Below are 22,563 nucleotides of genomic sequence, written 5' to 3' on the forward strand. Positions count from 1 at the left end.
AGATGTTATACATCACGATTAGTCCGTGCTGTGCTAAAAAGTGTAATTATTCACAAAGGACTCAATTAAACGAACTGAAAAGTATATTCTGTATATTAAACTGTGGTGTAAAGGCAATGAGACGGAGGAGGAGGAGACCGTTCGGATTCAAACTGGTGTTTATTTGCAGCACATATATATTTGGTATCATAAGATCCCAGTGCATTCTGTGTAGTAGTGTCTTCTCAGTGTCTGTACGCCGTTTAGCACACACAGAGCTAGCCATGTCTATATAACTGTAGGGCTGGCATTGCTAGCCAATATTACACACCAGCACCAAACCTCAACATGTTGGTACTATTTGAAGATATTCTACAGATGCCTTGAATCAGAGTCCAGTGGCTAAACTTAACAACCTGCTAACATCAGCCACAGATTTGTGTTTTTGGTAAGATGGGTTATGTAACATTGACAGTATAAGCCAAATGGAAAACAATAAATACAAATAAAATCCAGATTTAAAAAGACAAAAACATGAATGTATCTGACAGTACCAAACATATCTCTACCTCGGGGTTCATAAAACGAATAAGTCTAGATCTGTCGATCGCGACGGCAGTGGGTATTGCACATGAACTGTAAAAAATGAGTACAAAGTAAAGTTAAACAAAAAAGATCAAATTTACATTTCAGTTCTTTTACTTCTAGGTGAAATATACATAATGTACAAAACTATACCTTGCCTACTATTGACAATAGTTCACTTCAGAAATAAATAAATAATGAGATCTGTATTAACATCCGTCTTACAGGCAGCTAGTCACGTAGAGAAGAAAGAAAAGAGAATTCTGTAGAAATTTAGAGTGAGGTAGTTCATCAAAGCCTACTTCATCTGAATCATAACATTTCTGAGAGATGAAATAAAAGCAGATGCAATGAAAAATCTAAAGTTAAAATCCATCAACTTCCCTTAAAGAGAGCGAAGAATAAAATAAGAGCACTTAAAATAAAATCATTATTCAAACTCAAACCTTTAGTTCCTACAACTCCCATCTATCCCGCATGTACATTAGACCGCACTGCCTCATGGGAAATGGAGTTCCCACCTACAGCATTTGATGCAATATCTTGCATATTTTCATAAACAAAATAAAGCTGCAAACCATAAACACATACCAAAAACTTTCCAATTTGCTTTCCTTTCCAGCTCATCTTCTCTACATGCCCCGACCTTTCAATCGACATCACATACGTCCAGCACGACCGAAAAATAGACACTCCAACATGATCGGAGCGGTATTACTTTAGAAAAACCTCACATTTCCTCATCTTTCTAATCATTCAGGAATGAACGCTGGACTCAGGCACTTTCTCCATTTTGAAAGCTAAACAAAAAACATAGGTATAAATGTCCAAATTTAGCAATGGTATTGGTTGGTAATGTTCCTGTTTTAAGAGGAGCAGAGTTTACGCCACACACACTAGGACTCAATCACATTTTTCTAAGCATTAGAATGGAAAGTATCTGATACCGATGGCTATTCTTTAGCGTTAGACAGACATATCATTCTGAACCTCCAATCTAATACGTCTCCATTCATTTAGCATGACTGCTCCATCTGAAACAACATTATTATTAAAGAAAGAGCGCTCTGATTGATGCAGTTTGAGTATTACAGATCATAAGCGTTTCATATGCATGAGCAAAACACCCAGTTTGGGTTTCAGATCATAATAACCAAGTGTTCAGACAAGACCTTTACATCAGGCTGAAGTGTAATGGAAACTGGGTTACTGTGTTCTGTGTCTAAAGCTGAAATATGTACACACTAGATTAAATACAGAGACGACTGAAAACCCAAACGTGTTTTAACAAGACAAAACGTCCAAAACGTCCGGTCTGCTGCCAGACAAACTGTGATTTATACACCACTGACTCCAAAGCAGTATTAACCGTGAGGAAGCACTGGTTTATCCAGGAAACAGATGTGCTGTTTAATGAACTTCCACTTATTAGTGACTCTCTCTCTCTCAAAAAAAGAAGAGAAACACAAAACAATTAAACACCTTAAAAATATATTCCCCATTCATCTTTATAATAGAAATAAACTCAATCAGTCCACATCTGAATGTCAAGATGGCGCAGCAGTAGCTTCATCTGCGGAAAACGAAAGCGATCGGAGTAATGCTGGTTTGGAGATACCCTCCAAAACTCGTACCTCCGTTCTTACACTTACACTCCACTCAGAAGAAGGTGTCAGTTTGAGACCGAAAGGAGGACTGACGTGAGCTAGCATGGATGATGATGATGATGGAGGAGGAGGAGGATAGTCATCTGCAGCAGCGCAGCGGTCCTGCGCTCGTCTCCTGACTGCGGTCTGTGTCGGTGGACATGGACGAGACCTCGTTTGAGGAGGACTCATGGGAGTCATTGCTCACTGCTGCACCTGTGCTGAGATACAGAGCCCATATTTATCAGACAGGCACTCTTCAGAGCTTTGACTTTAAATGAATGAAGGATGCATTTCTATAACGCTGAGTATTGCTGTACACTCAGAGCGCTTTACAATCATGTTTTAGCTAGCTTCATAAAAACTCGATGAAGAGCTGTTAGTATGCAAAATAGAGCTGCACAATTCTGGATAAATTGACTTTTTCTTATAAATAGAATTTGCAGTTCTCTCACAATTCTAAAAAAAAATATTAGAGAACTAAACACAACCTCATGGAATGCATGGATGGATTCAGATTCAGTGACTCACTCAGGATTTACTGATGAATCAATCTCTTGTACATATTTAACAGCCCCTTAGGAAAAACTAAAAGCACACAGGAAGTGATCGGAGGAACAACAAGCATCCGATTCAACTCTCAACCCTAGCTGTCACTAATGTTTATTTTGTTAATAGAGTAATCTGTCGATTATTATGATGATTCATTGTTTTTATTTATTTTGTGGTAATAAAAATAAACCTAAGCAAAGAATTACTTTTAAAATGATTTTAAATGCATATATAATAGCAATGATGCAATAATAATTAGCTTAAAAAATGCTAAAACACAAAACAACATCCAAAGACGCTCCACGCATGCAAATGAGAACAGTTTGGTTTCTAAAGACCGAGGAGGACACTAACCTAGTGAAGCCGGCTGTCCTCGGACCACGCCGTTTTTCGTTCGTTCCTCCCAGTCCATCACTTCCTGATATATTAGCTCTGATCAGAGAACAGACACAGAGGAGCTAAAGCTACACAAAGAAACAAGTCACTGATGCCATCACGGCAGTCTTATATCACCCATTAAGATCCTAATTAAAAGAGAAAATCATCATACATATATGATAAAGCTTGCAATCAATGGATTCCAAAAAATAGACACAATCAAATTGTGATTTAATAAATATATTTTTATAAAATAAATAAAACTTATATTATACAGACACACACAATATATATTCGTCCCCCTTCTTTTTTTTCTTTTTTATAATTTTTGGGCTTATTTGTCACACTTGAATGATTCAGATCATCAAACTAACTTTAATATTACGCAAAGATAACCCATGAAATATAAAATGCAGTTTTGAAATAATTATTGCATTTATTAAGGGAAAAAAAGCTGTATGAGGTGAACCATTTAAAATGTAAAGGAGCTAAAAGTGCAAGCCCTGGAAACCCAAGGCAATTAAATGCATCACTTTTAATGCAATGCATTGTTTCTATTCAACATGCTTTGTTTGTTTCTAACACACATGGCATTATTTTGCTTCCATCTTAAACCTGTATCTCACCAGAGACTGGATCTGAATTACCTTTCCACTCGTCCACCGTGTGTTCTCTCTCGTCCAGCTGTTTGTCGCTGATGGCCGGCGGAGGCTGAAACAGAGCAGATAAACGTCAGGAGCACGCTCGGGATCAGTCCTGGTCTCTGGAGAGGTCATCTGAACTCACCGCTTCCACTTCTGCCGGGTCGAACCACACGTTGATGTAGGGGTGCTGGAGAGCCTCGTCCACAGAGATCCGCTTGGACGCATCGATCACCAGCATCTTCGACAACAAGTCTCGCGCCTGGCTCGCTGCAAAACATTGCATTTCAATCAGGAACTGAATTTATTTTAGAGCAGCTTCTGCTTTGATATGCATTTTAACATTGAATTTGTAAAATAAAAAAACTAATTATTCTTCAATTTTGTTGTGCTGTAATTGTGGTTTGTTACAATAATTTACGCTCTATTGCATTCTTTACATTTCTGTATTCCTTTAGTTTTTTCTTCTTTTTGGTATTTATTTTAAGGCGGATAAATAATAAAGCAACTTATAACTGTTATTATTATTATTGCTATTAATGGTATTATTATTAATAATAACAATAATAATAATTTAAAAATAATTTATTATCTTAAAATAATTACACCTTCCAATTAAATACTTTTAGTAAGATTTGTCGAAAAGCTGTTAATGTGACATCAAATGCATTTTTTTTGATTTACATTCATTTACGTAAAATACCAAAACGCACCATGTTTAATCAATATTCACAATTATAAATAAAAACAATATTTGCAGCAAGCAAAACACACTAGCCTAGCATCATTAGCCTGTGGCCTTCAGAATCAGAAGTTAGCATTTCTCTGCGGTGCATCTTTGAACACGGCTCATCCGATCAGAACGATTCGTGTCTGTTATCAGTCTGTAGAAAGTGAGCAGCCTGTAGATCTCACCCTTCAGTTTGTTGTGGTCGGAGTCTGCGGGGAACAGCACGTCGGGGAAGAGCTTCTCGAAGCTGTATCCAGCGTAGCGGGGCCGGTTCTCCACATACGTCCTCACAGACTGGTTGAGCTTCAGCATGAACTCCTGAGACGGCGTGCCCAGCTGCTCGATCACCTTGTTCCACTGGTCGATGTCTTCAGAGCAAGCTAAGGAGACTACTGACTCTCTCACCGGGTGTTCAGATGGAGATCTTAGCAATGCACATTACTAATCAAACATTAAGTGTTGATATATTTACAGTAGGAGGTTTACTAAATATCTTCATAGAACATGATCTTTACTTAATATTTTTGGTATAAAAGAGAGATGTATAACTGTGACACAGTGTGTTGTTGTGTATTTCTCCAGATATAGGTCCGTGACACTGATGACTCTTCTGTGCTGCTGGACACTGACACGGTTTCACTTTCAGCTATTATAATGTTCACTTGTGCAGTTAACTTCTTTATTAAATTTAAGAATGACACAAGATTTTCCTGATATGGAGTGACATTAAGCCTTTTTTTCAGCCCCAGTTGAAAGTTAAAATGTTATATTAACTGGTGTTTGTGTGTGTGTGTGTGTGTGTGTGTGTGTACATATGCCTACATATATCATTAGTACTGATAATGGAAATGTGTGTTTGTTGGTTCATGACAATTATATCAGGTTTTTACAACATAGTTTTGCTTATTTATATATATATATATTATAAATTTGGTTTATACATTTCTTAAAAATTATAAATTTAGATGTATATACACCACTACTTTTTGATCTTTTTAATTTTTACATTATCTCTCTATTTTAACACAAGTCTCTCTTGCTCACAAAAACTGCATTTATTTGATCAAAAGCTAGAGAAATATTAATACATTCTCAATTATGATATGGCAAATGAACCTTTAGAAATAGTGGCGGAATTAATAATCATATAATCCACTGGAGGGAAAATTGAACCTTTTTTTTTTTTTTAAATATGGAAATCAATAAGATATGAAATATGTCTGCTTAAACAGTTATGGAGGTTGTGTACTACATATGATTATGAATAGTCTTTCTTTTCTAATTATCTTTTTTATGTACTCTGTATACATCTGTAATAAATGAACATCATTAAACTACACAAATGTAGAGTGGGAGTTTTAGATGAATGAGATTTACTTTGGGAAATGAATACATTTGACACTTAACACTGTATTGTATTAAAAACCGTACCTTAATTTTCATCAGGTCTCGCACATCAATGACAAAACACACATCCAGGGTAAAATAAGTCAACAGAAGAAACACACACACACACAAACTCAGACGAGCAGGTAAGGATACGGTCCGTGCCGGGAAACAACACACTACCTCTGACCATTTCTGCCATGATGCAGCCCACAGACCAGACATCCACTGAAACATGAAGGGACAGCCAAATTAACATGACAAAAATCTTACAAATGAAGAACTGAAAATCGAGCGCATACACACACACACACAGGGTGCATTGATGCGGACGCAACACAGGTGACACGTGCATGCAGACGTCTCAGAAACTGTAACAGAGCCAGACACGGCTTCGGCTGAACAAGGATACAGTCCCTCCCTGGGAAAAGGATTTTGTGCCGCACCATCTCTGCCATAATGCAGCCCACGGCCCAAATATCCACTACCCCAGTGTAGCATAGAGGAAAAGGAGAAAACATGAGCAAAGCATGAAGGGCTAAACGTTTCCTCCGCGCTCTCATCCAGCACTAAACCTCAGTGTGTCAGGCCGTTGAATCGATGTCTGTACTGCAGCACTGGTGATCCGGGGACTAAAGCTGTTCCTCTCTAGATGCTCAGTGCTACAGACAAACACATCCCTTCAGCTGGACACAACAATCCCTACACAGACCTGGACTAGGGCCCCAGGAAATCTCTTTCATTTATTTTTTCTTTTCAAAAAATTTATTATTTTTCTGGACTCCATTTTAACTGTTAAATTAAATTGTATTAATCAAAAAGCATGTCTACTTAATTAAAATCATGAAACTTAACAATTTAACATCTATATATTACAAGTTTAACAACAAAAGCCCTATTTTTTCCCTCATGTTCTGTTTTATTGTTACCAAATTCTGTGTTTAAGCATTATTTGAATGCATTAAAACATTTTACAATAGCCCTATAAAATATTCAGATTTTTATTTAATTATTTTGCAGAAATTCTTTGATTTTGGCAAAAGATTTTAATACTATTTAAATTAAAACATTGTGTGATTGGTTCCTAAATAAATTTTTAATAATGTATTATATACAATAATATATTTCTGACAGAGTTTATTCCATATGATTTGATATGATGCTTTTTTAAAGATCATTATTTTGTGTATTTGGTGTAACAGAATATTGTTGACATGCTCTAGTGTTCAAAAAACACATAATTTTTCAAATACTATACACTCTTGTAGGTAATAATTAGGCCTGGACCAGAATATTCGATAATTCATTCGAGGTTCAAATATTCAACGTTATGCACAGAATTGTGTTTTATGTGGATATTGGAAAGTGAGTGAAGTGGGCTACTGGATACATAATAACCTAAATAATATTTGGGCATTCAGATACATCACTGTGGCAGGGGGGGCGTGGTTTAGCGAAGTCTGCAGCGGGAGAGAGAATCAGGAGACGAGCGGTAAGTGAGTGGTTTGGGCAAAAATTATCATCACCTGTTTCTCGTTCTAGTAATTGGCGTGGAGAGAGTATAAAACGCCGGGAGAAACGGATGCAAGCGAGAGAGAGACGGACTGCTGACCCGAACCGGAAGGAGTGAACCGGAAGTTTGACGGAGCGTGTCAGAATAAGAGTCACCGTTTGGGTGTTTGTGATTTTCTTTGTTCTTTGTTTAGTTTTGGTTAAATAAATACGTCAGCAGTCCAGCCGACCCCTTTGTCCTCTTCCTTGCCACACGAACTTACTACACTGGTGCCGAAACCCGGGAAGGAAGAAGGACCGCCGCCGCCATGCAAAGCCCGTCCTCCACGCCGCTTGCGGATATCATCGCTTCCCTCGCGGTCCTGCACCAAGAACAACATCAGGCCCTGCTGGACCTGAGGACCGATCAGGAGAGACGATTCCAGGCCATCGTTCAGGCCCAGCAGGAGGACCGCGAGAGGTTCCGGAGCTGGATGGATCGGGAGGTTCGCGCCGAGGCCGCCGGGCCGCCCGCCGCCCCCATGCACCTGCCGCTTCACAAGATGGGGGCCTCCTTCCTGGAGCTCTTCGAAAAGTCGGCGGAGGCCTACGGGTGGCCCCGCGAGCAGTGGCCGGTACGCCTAATACCCCTGCTCTCCGGTGAGGCCCAGGTGGCCGCGCAACAACTTCCGGTGGCGAACCTCCTGGTCTTCGACGACCTCAAGAGGGCCATTATCCAGCGGGTCGGCCGGTCGCCAGAGCAACATCGCCAGCGCTTCCGGTCCCTGGATTTGGGCGAGGCCGGCCGGCCCTTCGCGATGGCCCAACAGCTCCGGGACTCCTGCCGCAAGTGGCTACTGGCCGAGGGAAGTGACGTGGAGCATGTCGTCGACCTGGTGGTGCTGGAGCAGTTCATCGCTCGGCTTCCCAAGAAGACGGCCGAGTGGGTCCAGTGCCACCGCCCCACGTCGCTGGACTCGGCCATCCATCTGGCGGAGGACCACATGGTGGCGTGCCCAGGGGTCGGCGCACCCCCACCTGCTAACTCTCTCTCTCCTTCTCTCTCTCCCCCCTCTCTCTCTCGCCCTGTCCCTCTCCCTAGGTCCCGTCCACCCGGCCCTCCTCGTGTCCCGCCCCGGGGGCGGGGCGGGATCGACCATGGACACTTCGGGAGCCCAAGGGCCCCGCCCAGGGGGGCAGGGATTGTGCCTGCTGGGGGGGACAGTGCTTCCGTTTCTCCACTCTCTCCGCGCCAATTCTCCAATCCACTCCCTGCCACTGGGGCGGCGGGTAGGTCTGGGCTGGCCTGTTGGCGTTGCGGGGACCCGGAGCATTTCGTGGACAGGTGTCCAGCGATGGAGGTGGGGACAATGATCCGGGTCCCGGATGTCCCACAGGTCACCCCCGGTCAGGCTGGCGAGTACCAAATACCCGTGAGTATCAAGGGGGGTACATATCCGGCCTTGGTGGATTCGGGATGTAACCAAACCTCAATCCATCAAAGCCTGATTCAACCGGGGGCATTGGATACAAGATGCGTGGTTAAGGTGCGGTGTGTACACGGGGATGTGGTGGAGTATCCGGTTGTCCCAATTAGCATTCATTTCCGGGGACAAAAGCATAGTGTAGAGGTGGCGGTTAGTCCCCACCTCCGGCATCCGGTAATTTTGGGAACGAATTGGCCCGCGTTTACGGTTTTATTGGGGTCGTTATGTGCGGATGCCTCTTGGGGAAATAAGGCACGGAAGGAGGCCGTGCGGGTACAGGTGGGAGAAACTGAGCCAGGGTCGCTGTGGTCTGCTTCAGGGGAACTGAACGAAATCGGGAGACTAATTCTCTCGGAGCGTGATGACTTTCCTCTGGAGCAGTCTCAGGATGAGACACTAAAACATGCGTTTCAACAGGTCCGCGCCATCGATGGCCAGTCTCTCCAACCTGCCCTCCCGCTCTCCTATCCGTATTTTGCCATTTTAAAAGACCGGTTGTATAGAGTGACCCAAGAAGCTCGGACAAAATTGAATACAACCCAATTGTTAATTCCAAAGAGCCGCCGGGAAATGCTTTTCCAGGCGGCTCATTCTAATCCTATGGCGGGCCATTTGGGACAGGCCGCAACACTAAATCGCCTCATGGCCCGCTTCTTTTGGCCGGGCATTCATGACAACGTGCGCAGGTGGTGCGCGTCTTGTCCGGAATGTCAATTGGTAAACCCACCGGCCACCCCAAAAGCGCCTTTGCGCCCTCTTCCCTTAATGCAGGTCCCCTTCGAGAGAATTGGCATGGACCTCATCGGGCCATTAGAGCGATCGGCACGAGGACATCGCTTTGCATTAGTCATAGTTGATTATGCAACACGATATCCTGAAGCGGTGGCCCTCCGCAACATTTTCGCTAAAAGTGTTGCGGATGCCCTGTTTCGTCTTATCTCCCGGGTGGGGGTTCCAAAAGAAATCCTCACCGATCAGGGCACGGCGTTTATGTCACGTACGCTACGCGAACTGTACGGATTGTTGGGCATTAAATCGATTCGAACTAGCGTCTATCACCCACAAACCGACGGCCTGGTCGAACGATTTAATCGCACACTTAAATCCATGATTCGTAAGTTCGTTCACGAAGACGCCAAAAATTGGGATAGGTGGCTAGAGCCCTTGTTATTTGCTGTGCGAGAGGTCCCACAAGCCTCCACGGGGTTTTCCCCCTTCGAGCTTCTCTATGGACGCCAGCCCCGGGGGGTGCTTGACGTACTGAGAGAAACTTGGGAGGAGGGACCGTCTCAGGGCAAAAACGTAATTCAGTATGTGCTGGACTTGAGAACAAAACTCCACACATTGGGGGGCTATCCATGGAGAATTTGTTACAAGCCCAGGACCGCCAGAGCCAGCTGTATAACAGGGGAACTAGGTTACGCAAATTTGCACCGGGAGAGAAAGTACTTGTATTACTCCCAACGTCGAGCTCCAAATTAATGGCTAAGTGGCAGGGACCGTTTGAGGTCGCACGACAGGTCGGAGATCTCGATTATGAGGTAATACGGTCCGATAGGAACGGGTCCAGTCAGATATACCACCTCAACCTCCTTAAAAAATGGAATGAGGCGGAATCAGTGATGTTGGCAACGGTGATTGGCGGAGAGGATGATCTCGGGCCAGAGGCGAATATCAAACCCCAATCCCTCGCCCTGGCTCCAGGTGGAGACCACCTCTCGCCGTCCCAACTCACTGATGTAACGAAATTGCAGGCAGAGTTTGCCGACGTCTTCTCGCCCCTACCGGGCCGTACTAACCTAATTCAGCACCATATCGAGACCGAGCCGGGCGTGGTAGTTCGCAGCCGGCCGTATCGTTTACCTGAGCACAAGAAACAAGTAGTTCAGGCTGAATTGGGCGCTATGCTTGACATGGGGGTAATAGAAGAATCTAATAGTAACTGGGCGAGCCCGATAGTTTTAGTTCTGAAAACGGACGGCTCAGTCCGATTCTGTGTAGATTACCGCAAGGTGAATGCTGTGTCGAAATTCGACGCGTATCCAATGCCGCGGGTTGACGAGTTGCTTGATCGGCTAGGCACGGCTCGCTTTTATTCGACATTGGACTTAACAAAGGGCTATTGGCAGATCCCCTTGTCTCCATTGTCCAGAGAAAAGACAGCTTTCACAACGCCGTTCGGATTACACCAATTTGTTACCCTTCCGTTTGGCTTGTTCGGGGCCCCAGCTACCTTCCAGCACCTCATGGATCGGATTCTACGGCCCCATGCTGCATATGCTGCTGCCTACCTAGATGATATTATTATATTTAGTAATGACTGGCAGCGGCATATGCAGCATCTGAGGGCTGTCCTGAGGTCGCTGAGGGGAGCGGGGCTCACGGCCAACCCAAAGAAGTGTGCGATTGGGCGTGTGGAAGTAAGGTATCTGGGCTTCCACTTGGGGCATGGGCAGGTGCGTCCCCAAATTGATAAGACTGCCGCTATTGCGACCTGCCCACGACCCAAGACCAAAAAGGAGGTAAGACAGTTCTTGGGGCTGGCGGGATATTATAGACGGTTTATTCCTAATTATTCGGACCTCACCAGCCCTTTGACTGACCTTACTAAAAAGGAGGTACCAGATACGGTCCAGTGGACGGAGCCGTGTCAGCAGGCCTTTACTCAGGTCAAGGCTGCTCTGTGTGGCGGGCCGCTGTTACACTCTCCTGATTTTTCTCTCCCTTTTCTGTTGCAGACAGACGCATCGGACAGGGGGCTGGGGGCAGTCCTGTCCCAGGAGATAGAGGGGGAGGAACGGCCGGTGCTGTACATTAGCCGGAAGCTCTCGAAGAGAGAGGCTAAGTACAGCACCATCGAGAAAGAGTGCCTTGCCATCAGATGGGCCGTCCTCACCCTCCGCTATTATCTCCTGGGACGGGAGTTCACCCTCTGTTCGGACCACGCTCCGCTGCAGTGGCTCCACCGCATGAAGGATACCAACGCGCGGATCACTCGTTGGTATCTAGCTCTTCAGCCTTTTAAGTTCAAGGTGATCCACAGGCCGGGTGTTCAGATGGTGGTGGCCGACTTCCTCTCCAGAAATGGGGGGGGGGGGGCTGCAGGCCGGATGGCTCCCCGGCCTGAGTCGGGCGGTGGGGGTATGTGGCAGGGGGGGCGTGGTTTAACGAAGTCTGCAGCGGGAGAGAGAATCAGGAGACGAGCGGTAAGTGAGTGGTTTGGGCAAAAATTATCATCACCTGTTTCTCGTTCTAGTAATTGGTGTGGAGAGAGTATAAAACGCCGGGAGAAACGGATGCAAGCGAGAGAGAGACGGACTGCTGACCCGAACCGGAAGGAGTGAACCGGAAGTTTGACGGAGCGTGTCAGAATAAGAGTCACCATTTGGGTGTTTGTGATTTTCTTTGTTCTTTGTTTAGTTTTGGTTAAATAAATACGTCAGCAGTCCAGCCGACCCCTTTGTCCTCTTCCTTGCCACACGAACTTACTACAATCACAAATATGGAAACATTTGATTTTGTGTTGAATGAGAGACCAAATATAGATATCAGTTTCGTTTTAGGCTAAATTAATAAGTTTTGGCTTGTAGTTTATATAGCTATAGCTTCTTATATTTTTAATCATTTTTCTTTTCTAAAATTAAAAATGATTAATTAAGTGTTCCTGTAGCTCAACTGGTTACGCGTTGCGTAAGCAAGCGCAAGGTTGTGGGTTCGATTCCCCGGGAACACATGATAGGTAAAAACTGACAGCCTGAATGCACTGTAAGTCACTTTGGATAAAAGCGTCTGCTAAATGCATAAATTTAATTTTAAAATGTCTGTTGTTTGAAAAGATTTGTTGTGGAGTGAGGGGAACTAAAATAGTCAAGCTATGTTTACAGTGTTTATTATAAAGTTTGTAAACATACACGACGGCATAAAGTCCATTTATGGATTAAATAATAAAGTGCATTGTGATGAGTGGGACGGGGCCGAGAGACGTGGGAACAAGGAGGGAGGCGGCGAGATGATTGGGAAATCAGCGACACCTGCGCCCCACCGCCGGTCTCGAGTCCCACGTAGGAGATGGAAGGATATAAAACTGGAGCGACGATAGTGAAGGACGAGAGAGGACCAGGCCTGGGCCATATTTTATGTTTGCTTTTTATTTTGTGCGCACCAGTCGTCCGTGAGGGGCTGGTGCGCTGTTGTGTTTATTTTGAATTATTAAAGTTTCGTTTTGATTGTGCGCCGGTTCCCGCCTCCTTCCTCCTGTAGTCATGGAGTTTTTATTATTACATGCGTCTTATAAGCAACTTATGTTTTGTTTTTTTCAAAAAACATTTTTATAGTGTAGCTTATTTTAACCATGCAGCAAACCTTTTTAAATATTTTTTATTATTTACTGAAAAAATTATTACAATTATTGAAACTGCATCATATGACCCCTTTAATAGAGACAGAGAAGATTCATATTTAAAGCCTTTTTGCGTCTTAATATTTACAGTAGGGTCGTAACAATTCACTCAACTAATGGTTCGATTCATGATTTTGATTTAATAATTTGTTTTTCTGACAATTTGAGATTGAAAACATATTTAAATCAAATGAAAAGGTGTCATTTTATTAGGCTGAACTGAACTGAATGAGACACAGATTCACTCTCTGCCAGGAGATGGTGCTCATGAACAGCAGTGATACAGTGTTTCCTTGGTTACTGCGGTAAACAAAGCAGAGCTGCTCTCATGAACAGCAGTGATACAGTGTTTCCTTGGTTACCGCTGTAAACAAAGCAGAGCTGCTCTCATGAACAGCAGAGATACAGTGTCTCCTTGGTTACCGCTGTAAACAAAGCAGAGCTGCTCTCATGAACAGCAGAGATACAGTGTCTCCTTGGTTACCGCTGTAAACAAAGCAGAGCTGCTCTCATGAACAGCAGAGATACAGTGTCTCCTTGGTTACCGCTGTAAACAAAGCAGAGCTGCTCTCATGAACAGCAGAGATACAGTGTCTCCTTGGTTACCGCTGTAAACAAAGCAGAGCTGCTCTCATGAACAGCAGAGATACAGTGTCTCCTTGGTTACCGCTGTAAACAAAGCAGAGCTGCTCTCATGAACAGCAGAGATACAGTGTTTCCTTGGTTACCGCTGTAAACAAAGCAGAGCTGCTCTCATGAACAGCAGAGATACAGTGTCTCCTTGGTTACCGCTGTAAACAAAGCAGAGCTGCTCTCATGAACAGCAGAGATACAGTGTTTCCTTGGTTACCGCTGTAAACAAAGCAGAGCTGCTCTCATGAACAGCAGTGTTACTCGTTCGTGAGTCAAGAACTGGTTGCATCGGTTTTCAGATCACCAGTAGTTCTTTCGGACAGTTTGATTTAATAAACCGGTTGAAGAAAACAATTCACCGGTTCTTTTGGACTCGACGTAATGTCTGACAGAAACGGTTCTTGACTTTAGAATGAGTCAATCTTTCGTTCATTATCTGGCTCTGCTCGGTGTTCATCTTCAGTTCTCTCTTCACAGCAGTTCAGTCAGTCACTGTTTGAGTACATTAATTATTATTCCAAAGATAAACAAAGTCTTACGGGTTTGGAACGACATGAGGATAACTTATTAATGACATAATTTAGATTTTTGGGTGAACTACCCTTTTAAGTTTAATGACCTACTTTTAATTAATTAATTCTACATTTTGACGAAGTGCGTGATTAGGTGCGCATGGCAGGAATCATCGGGCCCAGTCTGATGTTAAAGCACCACAGTGAGCCCGAGGTCAGATGTGCTTTACATGCAGTGACATCAGGTCAGCACTCACCATTGGCTTGGTAACCCATCCCCAGAATGACCTCGGGCGCTCGGTAGTACCGCGTCACCACGTACGGAGTCATGAGGAGACCGGTGGCAGCCGTCCGGGCCAGACCGAAGTCCAGGATCTTCAGAGTACAGTCCGATTTCACCACTATGTTACTGGGCTTCAGATCCTGGGGAGTGCAGAGGTCAGGGGTCAGAAACTGCTGGTAAATCACAATGAAATGGCAAGTAACGCATTGAATTAAACGTGACATTTTTAATTAGAAAGAATGAAGCATTTTCTTGTAAAACATACTCCATTTACTGCTCTTTTTTTATTCTTCAGGATTTAAGTTTTCTTTAATTGTTGAATGAAACTTTAGTTATCAAAAGCATGTCAAATGTATTGAAATCATGAAACTTTTGCTATTAGACAATTACCAAAAATACCAGTGTAATTTGGGATCAAAAATTGTTCTTACGCTTTGACCGGACCATGTTTTGTTACATACCTTTCTATCAAAGTTATCTGACATTATCAAGATCAATCTGGTCTGACACAGTTTAGTGATGAGCTTTTGTCATATTGTATTACCATATTGAATAAATAATGCGAGAGTGAGAAAAATGGACTGCTATTTTTCTGCACTATTTTCGTTTTAAAAACATAAATGGGTTAATACAATGGAAAATAAACTATAAAACATAGACTACCATAAGAGATCATCTTTTTTGTGGGTCATTGGCATCAAAACATCTGAAAACTCCTGCACTAGCAAACCAGTTCATTAGCCTTTGAAATATAGCAACCAAAAACCATTACACCTATGGGATGTCCCCACTTTTCATAAAAACAAACGTGTGTGTGCGTGTGTGTGTGTGTGTCTGTGTGTGCATGTGTGTGTGCGTGCGTGGTGTGTGCGCGTGTGTGTGTGTGTGTGTACCCGGTGTATGATGCCAGCAGCGTGCAGGTGTTTGATGCCGCAGAGCGTCTGATAAAGCAGATATGAGAGTCTCTCGTGGTCCAGCTCCATCTGAATGACCTGGCACAGGTTAGCATCCATCAGCTCCATCACCAGATACCTGAGGAACACACATGAACAAGCATATAAACAGACAGACACCTGCGGTTCATGCAGGTTTCACTTCCATTAAAATCACAGCAGAACGAACTTACATATCCTGGAACTCTTCGAGTGTCTTCTGTGGCGTGAATACATGTAATAAGCCAATTATCTGTGAAATTAAAGCATACTGCGTAAAAGATATGCCCCGTGCTGATATCTGATTAAATCAAGCTCTTCTAACCTAAAATATAGCATGACAAAAATAAGTACAATAGTAGATATTATGGACACTTCTGATCAAGAAGTTAATACGTTTAATCAAGCACGCATTAAATGGATCAAAGATGACAGTAAAGACATTTATAATGCTGCAAAAGATTTCTATTTCAAATAAACCCTGTTCTTTTCATGATTTCTGAAGATCATGTGACACTGAAGACTGGAGGAATGATGCTGAAAATACAGCGGAGCATCACAGAAATAAATATATACACACAGAAAACAGTTCTTTTAAATTGTAATCATAGTTTATAATACTACTGTGCTTCCGATCAAATAAAAGCATGACAAAAACATGACAAACCTCACTTCTTTTTAGTTTTTTAGACACACACACCCAGACAGAGACAGAGAAAAACATGTCTTACATTTTTGTGGTTGACACATTTCATCAGGACCAGTTCTCTGTAGGCTCGCTTGGCGTGGGTTTGGTTCTGAAAGGGTCGGCTGAGTTTCTTAATCGCAACATTTCGTTCCAGGACGTGATCATACGCTGAGCTACAAAAACAAACAGAAAAGGCCAAACACATGCTTGTCATCCGCCACCATAATCTGTTTCTATCACAGAAACCCAGCTGGACTCACCAGACGATGCCCTGTGCTCCAGACCCGATCGGTCTCAGATTCTGATAGCGCTTCAAAACGGTGAACGTCGAGTCTCCTACATCTATGCTGTAATACTCCTTCTCACGCTTATTCCTGTTCATGGTGAAAACCCTACTGACTGTGTCTTGGGCATTCAGGAAGAACTTCCCCTTCAAAAACCTGAAGAGACAAAGAAATTAATGTCCTGCGTTTGTTTTAATGATGCAGTTGAAAAGAAAGAACCAAAAACACACTTTCAGTAAAGTCTATTGGCCTTTAAAGTCATATGCATAAATGCTAATCGCTAGGCTACTAGTCAATTAATACAAGAGTGCATTGCAGCTAGAATATTCATCTAATTATAGATGATGATCAGATCTCTGTGTGGAGCACACAAATCTCACTGGGTTATTACAATTAATGGAAAAATTAACGTTTGGAAAGGTAAACTGAGATTTCCCACTGACACACTACAACAAAACATAGAAATAACGGACTTAAAACCATTCTTTAGATGGTTAAAATACTAGTGTTTTAATCATTTTGGCCACCACTGTACATGGAGGAATAGTTTGCATACTGCAATGTGCTTTATATTTGGTGATTGATTTATTAGACTAGTTTCATGATCCTTCATCACTCATGAGTTTAGAAAACTGAAGCATTTTAGCTGAAATTCAGATTTCAGAAACAGTATAAACTCCTTTTCATGAATGAATCAAAGCTATGCATATAACAGCTTTTTTTTACTATATATTAAACATTTTATTTTAGAATAACTATACGTAAGTAAATACTGCTAATTCTTCTTTGTACATATGATTATAAATCAAAATAATTCTGGCTTTGTGAAAAAAAAAAACATGCTTTATTTTTAACGGCACATGCATCAATATCCAGATTTAGCATTAAAGTTGTGCAAAATATCAATACATTTTCTTTTTGTGTGTTGGTTATGTTATATATTATGTGCAAAAGAAGGAAAATTACATTGTAAAACACTGCAAGAAAGAAAGAAAGAAAGAAAGAAAGAACAGACTAAATGTATACTGATATTTCAGATTACCAGACTAAACTTTAGACAAACTTCCACCATTCAGTCTGTGTCCTCCGCTATATTTCACATGCATTTTGTCCATAACAATATTTAATTCACTACCGTAAAGTGTGCATGTCATTATTTTAGTTTAAGTAGAAGTAGTTTAAGTTTTTGGTTCTTTTAATTGTGATGATTTTGGCTCACATTTAACAAAAATCAACCAATTAATTATCTCATTAAATTAGAATATGGTGACATGCCGATCAGCTAATCAACTCCAAACACCTGCAACGGTGTTTTTTCCTCCTTCACAAGGAGGGTAAGACATAAACATTCATTGTCAAAGAAGCTGGCTGTTCACAGAGTGCTGTATCTAAGCATGTTAACAGAAAGTTGACTGGAAGGAAAAAGATGCACAACCAACCGAGAGAACCACAGCCTTATGAGGATTCAGGATTAAACTGATTCATCTTGATAATGTCAGATAACTTTGAAAGAAAGATACGTAATGGATTACAAACAACCAAAAAATATTCAGCTGTTAATTTAAAGTACAAAATTAGATAAAACCAATTACCAAGAGATGCTTCATTATGTTCAGTCTGTGGTGTAAAAAAAAAAAGTTCACATTACTAATTAAAGAAAAATAAATTCAGCAAAACATGCTCCGGTCAAACTGTCTGAATCATGTCTGATCCCTAAATTTCTCTGTTAGTCCACTGTATGAAGAATCTTTGGGTATAATATGTCACAGAATACTTTATTTTGCTCTGCTCACTTACATAAATTAATTATAGTGTCCTGTACCCACTAGTAACAAATAAATAAATAAATATAAAAAAATCAAATTATATCTGGTGTTTGAATACTTTTTGGTTTGACCTATGAAACATCACCCAGTACCATGGTGTATATAACGGAGTACCAGAGTAACGTTACTAACAGCAGTAATGGCAGATGTGACCTGTCGAAAGGGTATACTGTACAACAGAGTGTTAAACACAATACTCTAACACACGAAGATGTGTATTAAACACTAGATGTGTATTAAACAGCAGATGTGTATGATCCGCAGCGAGTGAGCGCTGTTTACGGTGAGCGCGCCCCTCCCCCACGGAGCAGTTTAAACAGCAGCGGTTTAACCGTCAGTGTTCCCCTCACTCACCCTCTCAACAGAGACACAGCCAGCTCTAGAGCCGCTTCAGAGCCGCACCGGTGTCTCTGAGGTCAGGAGCCTGCTGAGTTCGTCTTGTTTTCCTCTTCAAGACACCAGCTCTGCACTCGATCACTGTGAGCTTCCGTGCACTGGCAGGCCTTGAGCTGCGGAGTGCGGACACTTGCGTACTACGTCACCGTGTCGTTGCTTGGAAGTGACGTGCGCAGTTTATGCGTTGTGTCGATGACGTCGAGTTGCTTATTATTGAACATCGCAAGAAATCTAACACGAATGTTAATTTGATCTTGTGAATATGTAATACCTGGTGTTCTTGTGGCATTGCATTAATAACGCATTTACAAGAGAGAGAGAGAGAAAGAAAGAAATCGCTCTTAAAAATATTATTTTCCTGAACAACTATAGGTAAATATTTCCTTTAAAAATTTTACGATATTTCTGTAAATAAAAAAAGGGGTTCGAAATTATAAAGTTAGACCTATTTTAATCGAAAAATCATACCCTTTTGTCGCCCGTAATCTCGTAATAGAATAATTTGAGAATTATACAGATAGACATATTTCCTCACTAATAAATTAAAAGTACAAAAAAATTTATTTGTTTTTTTTTTTTTTTATTGAAAACCCTTTAGTGCTTTTCTATAGTATTAAGCCTCAAATATCAAATATACCTACATCTGATTGATTTCTTCAATTTATAAAAAAGTTAAAATATGAATGGTAGGCTATGTTATACCAATATTTTAATAATTGGACAAACCCTTAAGATAACATTTAGGAAGGAAAAAGACACATCATCAGAACGCAGAATAACACAAGAGAACTTTGAGCCGATTAATTGTGGTATCTATAATTGTAATCGCGATTGGTCAAATTTAGTAGTTGCTCCCCCTCTGGCCTTGCAAGATCAGGATGAGTTTGTGTCTTCATCAGGTTTGTAGAAATGTAGCACTGCATCAGTGTCTCATCAATGGATGCTCTGCAGTGAATGGGTGCCGTCAGAATGAGAGTCTGATAAAAACATCCCAATAATCCACAGCACTCCAGTCCATCAGTGAACATCTGGAGAAGACAAAACCTGAAACACATCCAGCATTAAGATGATTTTAACTCAAACACATAGAGTCTATAATCCAGAATAACACTTCCTCCAGTGAAAAAGAGCTTCTGCTGTTGTCTGTCTCATCAGAATCCAGACACAGATTAGTTTAGAGCTGTCTTGGCACTGGTTTCTTTCCTGATACAGACCACACCACTTTATCAATGAAAGAAGCATTATTATGAGTTTATGGAACAATTCAAACTGTTGTTCAGATGCTCTTTTAATATGTTAGAATAAATCTGTCCTGAAAACAAGTTATTACAGCCATTTACATTTAGATTTCAACTCTAATGTATGTATTAACCTAACATTTGGACATTTTAGAGGAATGCTGTCCCCTCTGACTTTCATAGTGTTGTTTGTTGTTTAAAGGGTAATGGTTTTTAGCTGCTCAGCTCATTTAAAAATTCAAGACAGGCATTTGAATTAATTCTGCAGAATTACACTTACAACTGAAGCTAAGATATCCGTTTAATAGGTTTATTTGAAGTTTTAAAAAAAATTCTAAATGAGTGAATAAATAGTTCAATTGATGATTAAGCTGTAGTTAACATGACCTGTTTTTATGTCCCAGCAGCTGCTGGACCTGTTGCGCAGAAGCAGGAAGTGTCCACAGGGCGGCGCTACAGCTCCAGAAAACATTCATCAAAACAAAGCTTTTAATCCTGCTGCACACTGAATACTGTAATGTAATCTGATGTCAGATCACTGCGATACACACATTCACCTTAACTGTGATTTCTATGGTGTCCTGCTGTCAAAATAATACGATTACCACTTCTACTAATTTCAGATATGTCTTTTTTAGTGAAGTATGTTCTGTGTATTACAGTGTCCACCTGTTCCTCAAGTGTGCAATAAAGAGTGAACATGTCACAATAGTGTTAATGTTACATTAGAGTCAATATTATGTCCTCAAACCAGAGATCTACATCGTTCCTTATCTTAGAGATAGATCGACAGACATATAGACAGATATATAGATCGATAGATAGAGAATGAAAGAAAAGATTGAATGACAGAACGAATTAATGAAGAAAGTAGAAAGAAGTAGCAAATGATGGATAGAACTATGGAACAAATGGTAGAACAAATTAATGGATGACAACAATGGATCGAATAAAGGAACTAACAGACAATAGAAAAAAAAAATAACAGATAGAAATAACTAACGAGAGAATGATGACAGAAATCACAATGAACGACGAATAGAACAAAAGAATGGACAGTAGAAGGAGTGATAGACAGAGTCCATCTTCAAGAATCGCTATAACACATCTCTTCTGACTTTATTTGACCCTCTAACTCTAACACGCTCTATTCTAATTCTATTCTATTAAAAAACGTGCCCTGCTTGTTTTTCATAAAATAAAAACTAACACTAGCTTCTCTAATCGTGTTATACTTATTCACAAGAAATGTAGACACTATAATTTCTATTTAATAATAATATTTTTATTTAGTGGCAGAATGATTTCTCCAATATGTAAGAGACAGCATCGAAAATCATTTAAATAATTCATTTTGATTTTTTTATTTTTTTTATTCATATATTCAAGTATCGAGAGTACATTTTAAGTGATTTTAATTTTATTTATTTATTATTTAGTATAAGAGGAAATCCAACAAAAACAAATGTTGTATTGTAAGACTGAATTAAAAATTAAAAATCTGGCTGTTGGAGAAAGTTAAGACCAAATCTATACTTTTTAAAAATTAGTACTAATAAGCAGATCATAAAAAAAAAAAGAAAAAAAAAAAAGTTAGTCAATTTTATGTGATGTTTAAATAATTAAAAAAGAAAATGTTTTTAATGCATTTTTACATCATAATAAAAAATAATAATTTAATATCTGAACAAAATATATACATTTTTTTCTCAGCTTTTCATGCAAGACGTGCATGTCTGAAGACGCTGTGTGAAGTTGGAGGGAATCCAGCTGGTAAACACCAGACTGTATAAAGCCAGGTAAACACACATCTCTAGAGCGCACTGACTCCATGTGACACGAGCTGTGTTCTGCTCCTTCACACGCCTCACATGATGACGACACTGTGGGTCTAGAACCTCAACACTCTGTTTCCCAGAGGAATAAATCACTCACAATAAACATTCACAATCATTTCCTGCAGATCTTCTAGCATGGATGCACGTTTTATTATTGTGGACACAAGCATTCACTGTGAGGAGGAAGTGAAGCTAATTAGAGTTCAGGTAATTACCAGCAGATGGTGCAAATGAGCCGTGACAACTAACAGATGAACAGAAACCATGTGACATTTACTCTAAAGTACAAGAACACTTGAATCATGCAGGCTCGGATTGCAAATAGAATTATTTCAGGAATTGTTAGGAAGTGTTATTATGGGCCAGGATATATTTATATTCTTTTGAGTTTCTCATAAGTACAAGGGTTTACAGCTCCTTGGTTGAACTTTTCTGTCAATCCAACCGTTTGATTTGTTGAAGGACAGTCAATATCATTTTATTTCCAGGTTGAACTTGATGCAAATATCTCTCCTCACATTGAGCTATATATAAACTTTCCCAATGAGAGTCTGATCGTAATGATGAACGCAACATCCTCGTTCCAGCATGATTTGCTTGAAGCTCTCGAAAAGCCAACGCTCCAAGAACAATAATAATAACCGCCTGAATGAAGAAAC

At 41.0% G+C, this 22,563-nt stretch overlaps 1 protein-coding gene across 3 annotated transcripts; it reads right to left on the reverse strand.

The window, feature by feature from the left end:
• Positions 1-143: 143 nt before the first annotated feature.
• Positions 144-18,961, reverse strand: LOC113112062 (mitogen-activated protein kinase 8-like). 3 transcript variants are annotated; one of them, XM_026277435.1, is made up of 12 exons: positions 18,787-18,961; positions 16,583-16,762; positions 16,366-16,495; positions 15,829-15,887; positions 15,596-15,734; positions 14,677-14,842; positions 6,054-6,125; positions 4,697-4,879; positions 3,927-4,051; positions 3,788-3,851; positions 3,117-3,194; positions 144-2,426 (listed from the first exon to the last, which is right to left on the reverse strand). In XM_026277435.1, exons 2-12 carry the CDS (start codon positions 16,702-16,704, stop codon positions 2,311-2,313), a joined length of 1,254 nt encoding a protein of 417 aa, XP_026133220.1. In that variant the 5' UTR covers positions 16,705-16,762; positions 18,787-18,961; the 3' UTR covers positions 144-2,310. The 3 variants fall into 3 exon arrangements, with proteins under 3 accessions (XP_026133220.1, XP_026133222.1, XP_026133221.1); XM_026277436.1 differs by having other exon boundaries at positions 2,236-2,431; XM_026277437.1 differs by lacking the exons at positions 6,054-6,125; positions 18,787-18,961 and adding an exon at positions 6,310-6,381 and having other exon boundaries at positions 16,583-16,759.
• Positions 18,962-22,563: the final 3,602 nt, after the last annotated feature.

The sequence above is a fragment of the Carassius auratus genome, chromosome 12 (assembly GCF_003368295.1).
Source record: "Carassius auratus strain Wakin chromosome 12, ASM336829v1, whole genome shotgun sequence".
Classification (NCBI taxonomy): Eukaryota; Metazoa; Chordata; class Actinopteri; order Cypriniformes; family Cyprinidae; genus Carassius; species Carassius auratus.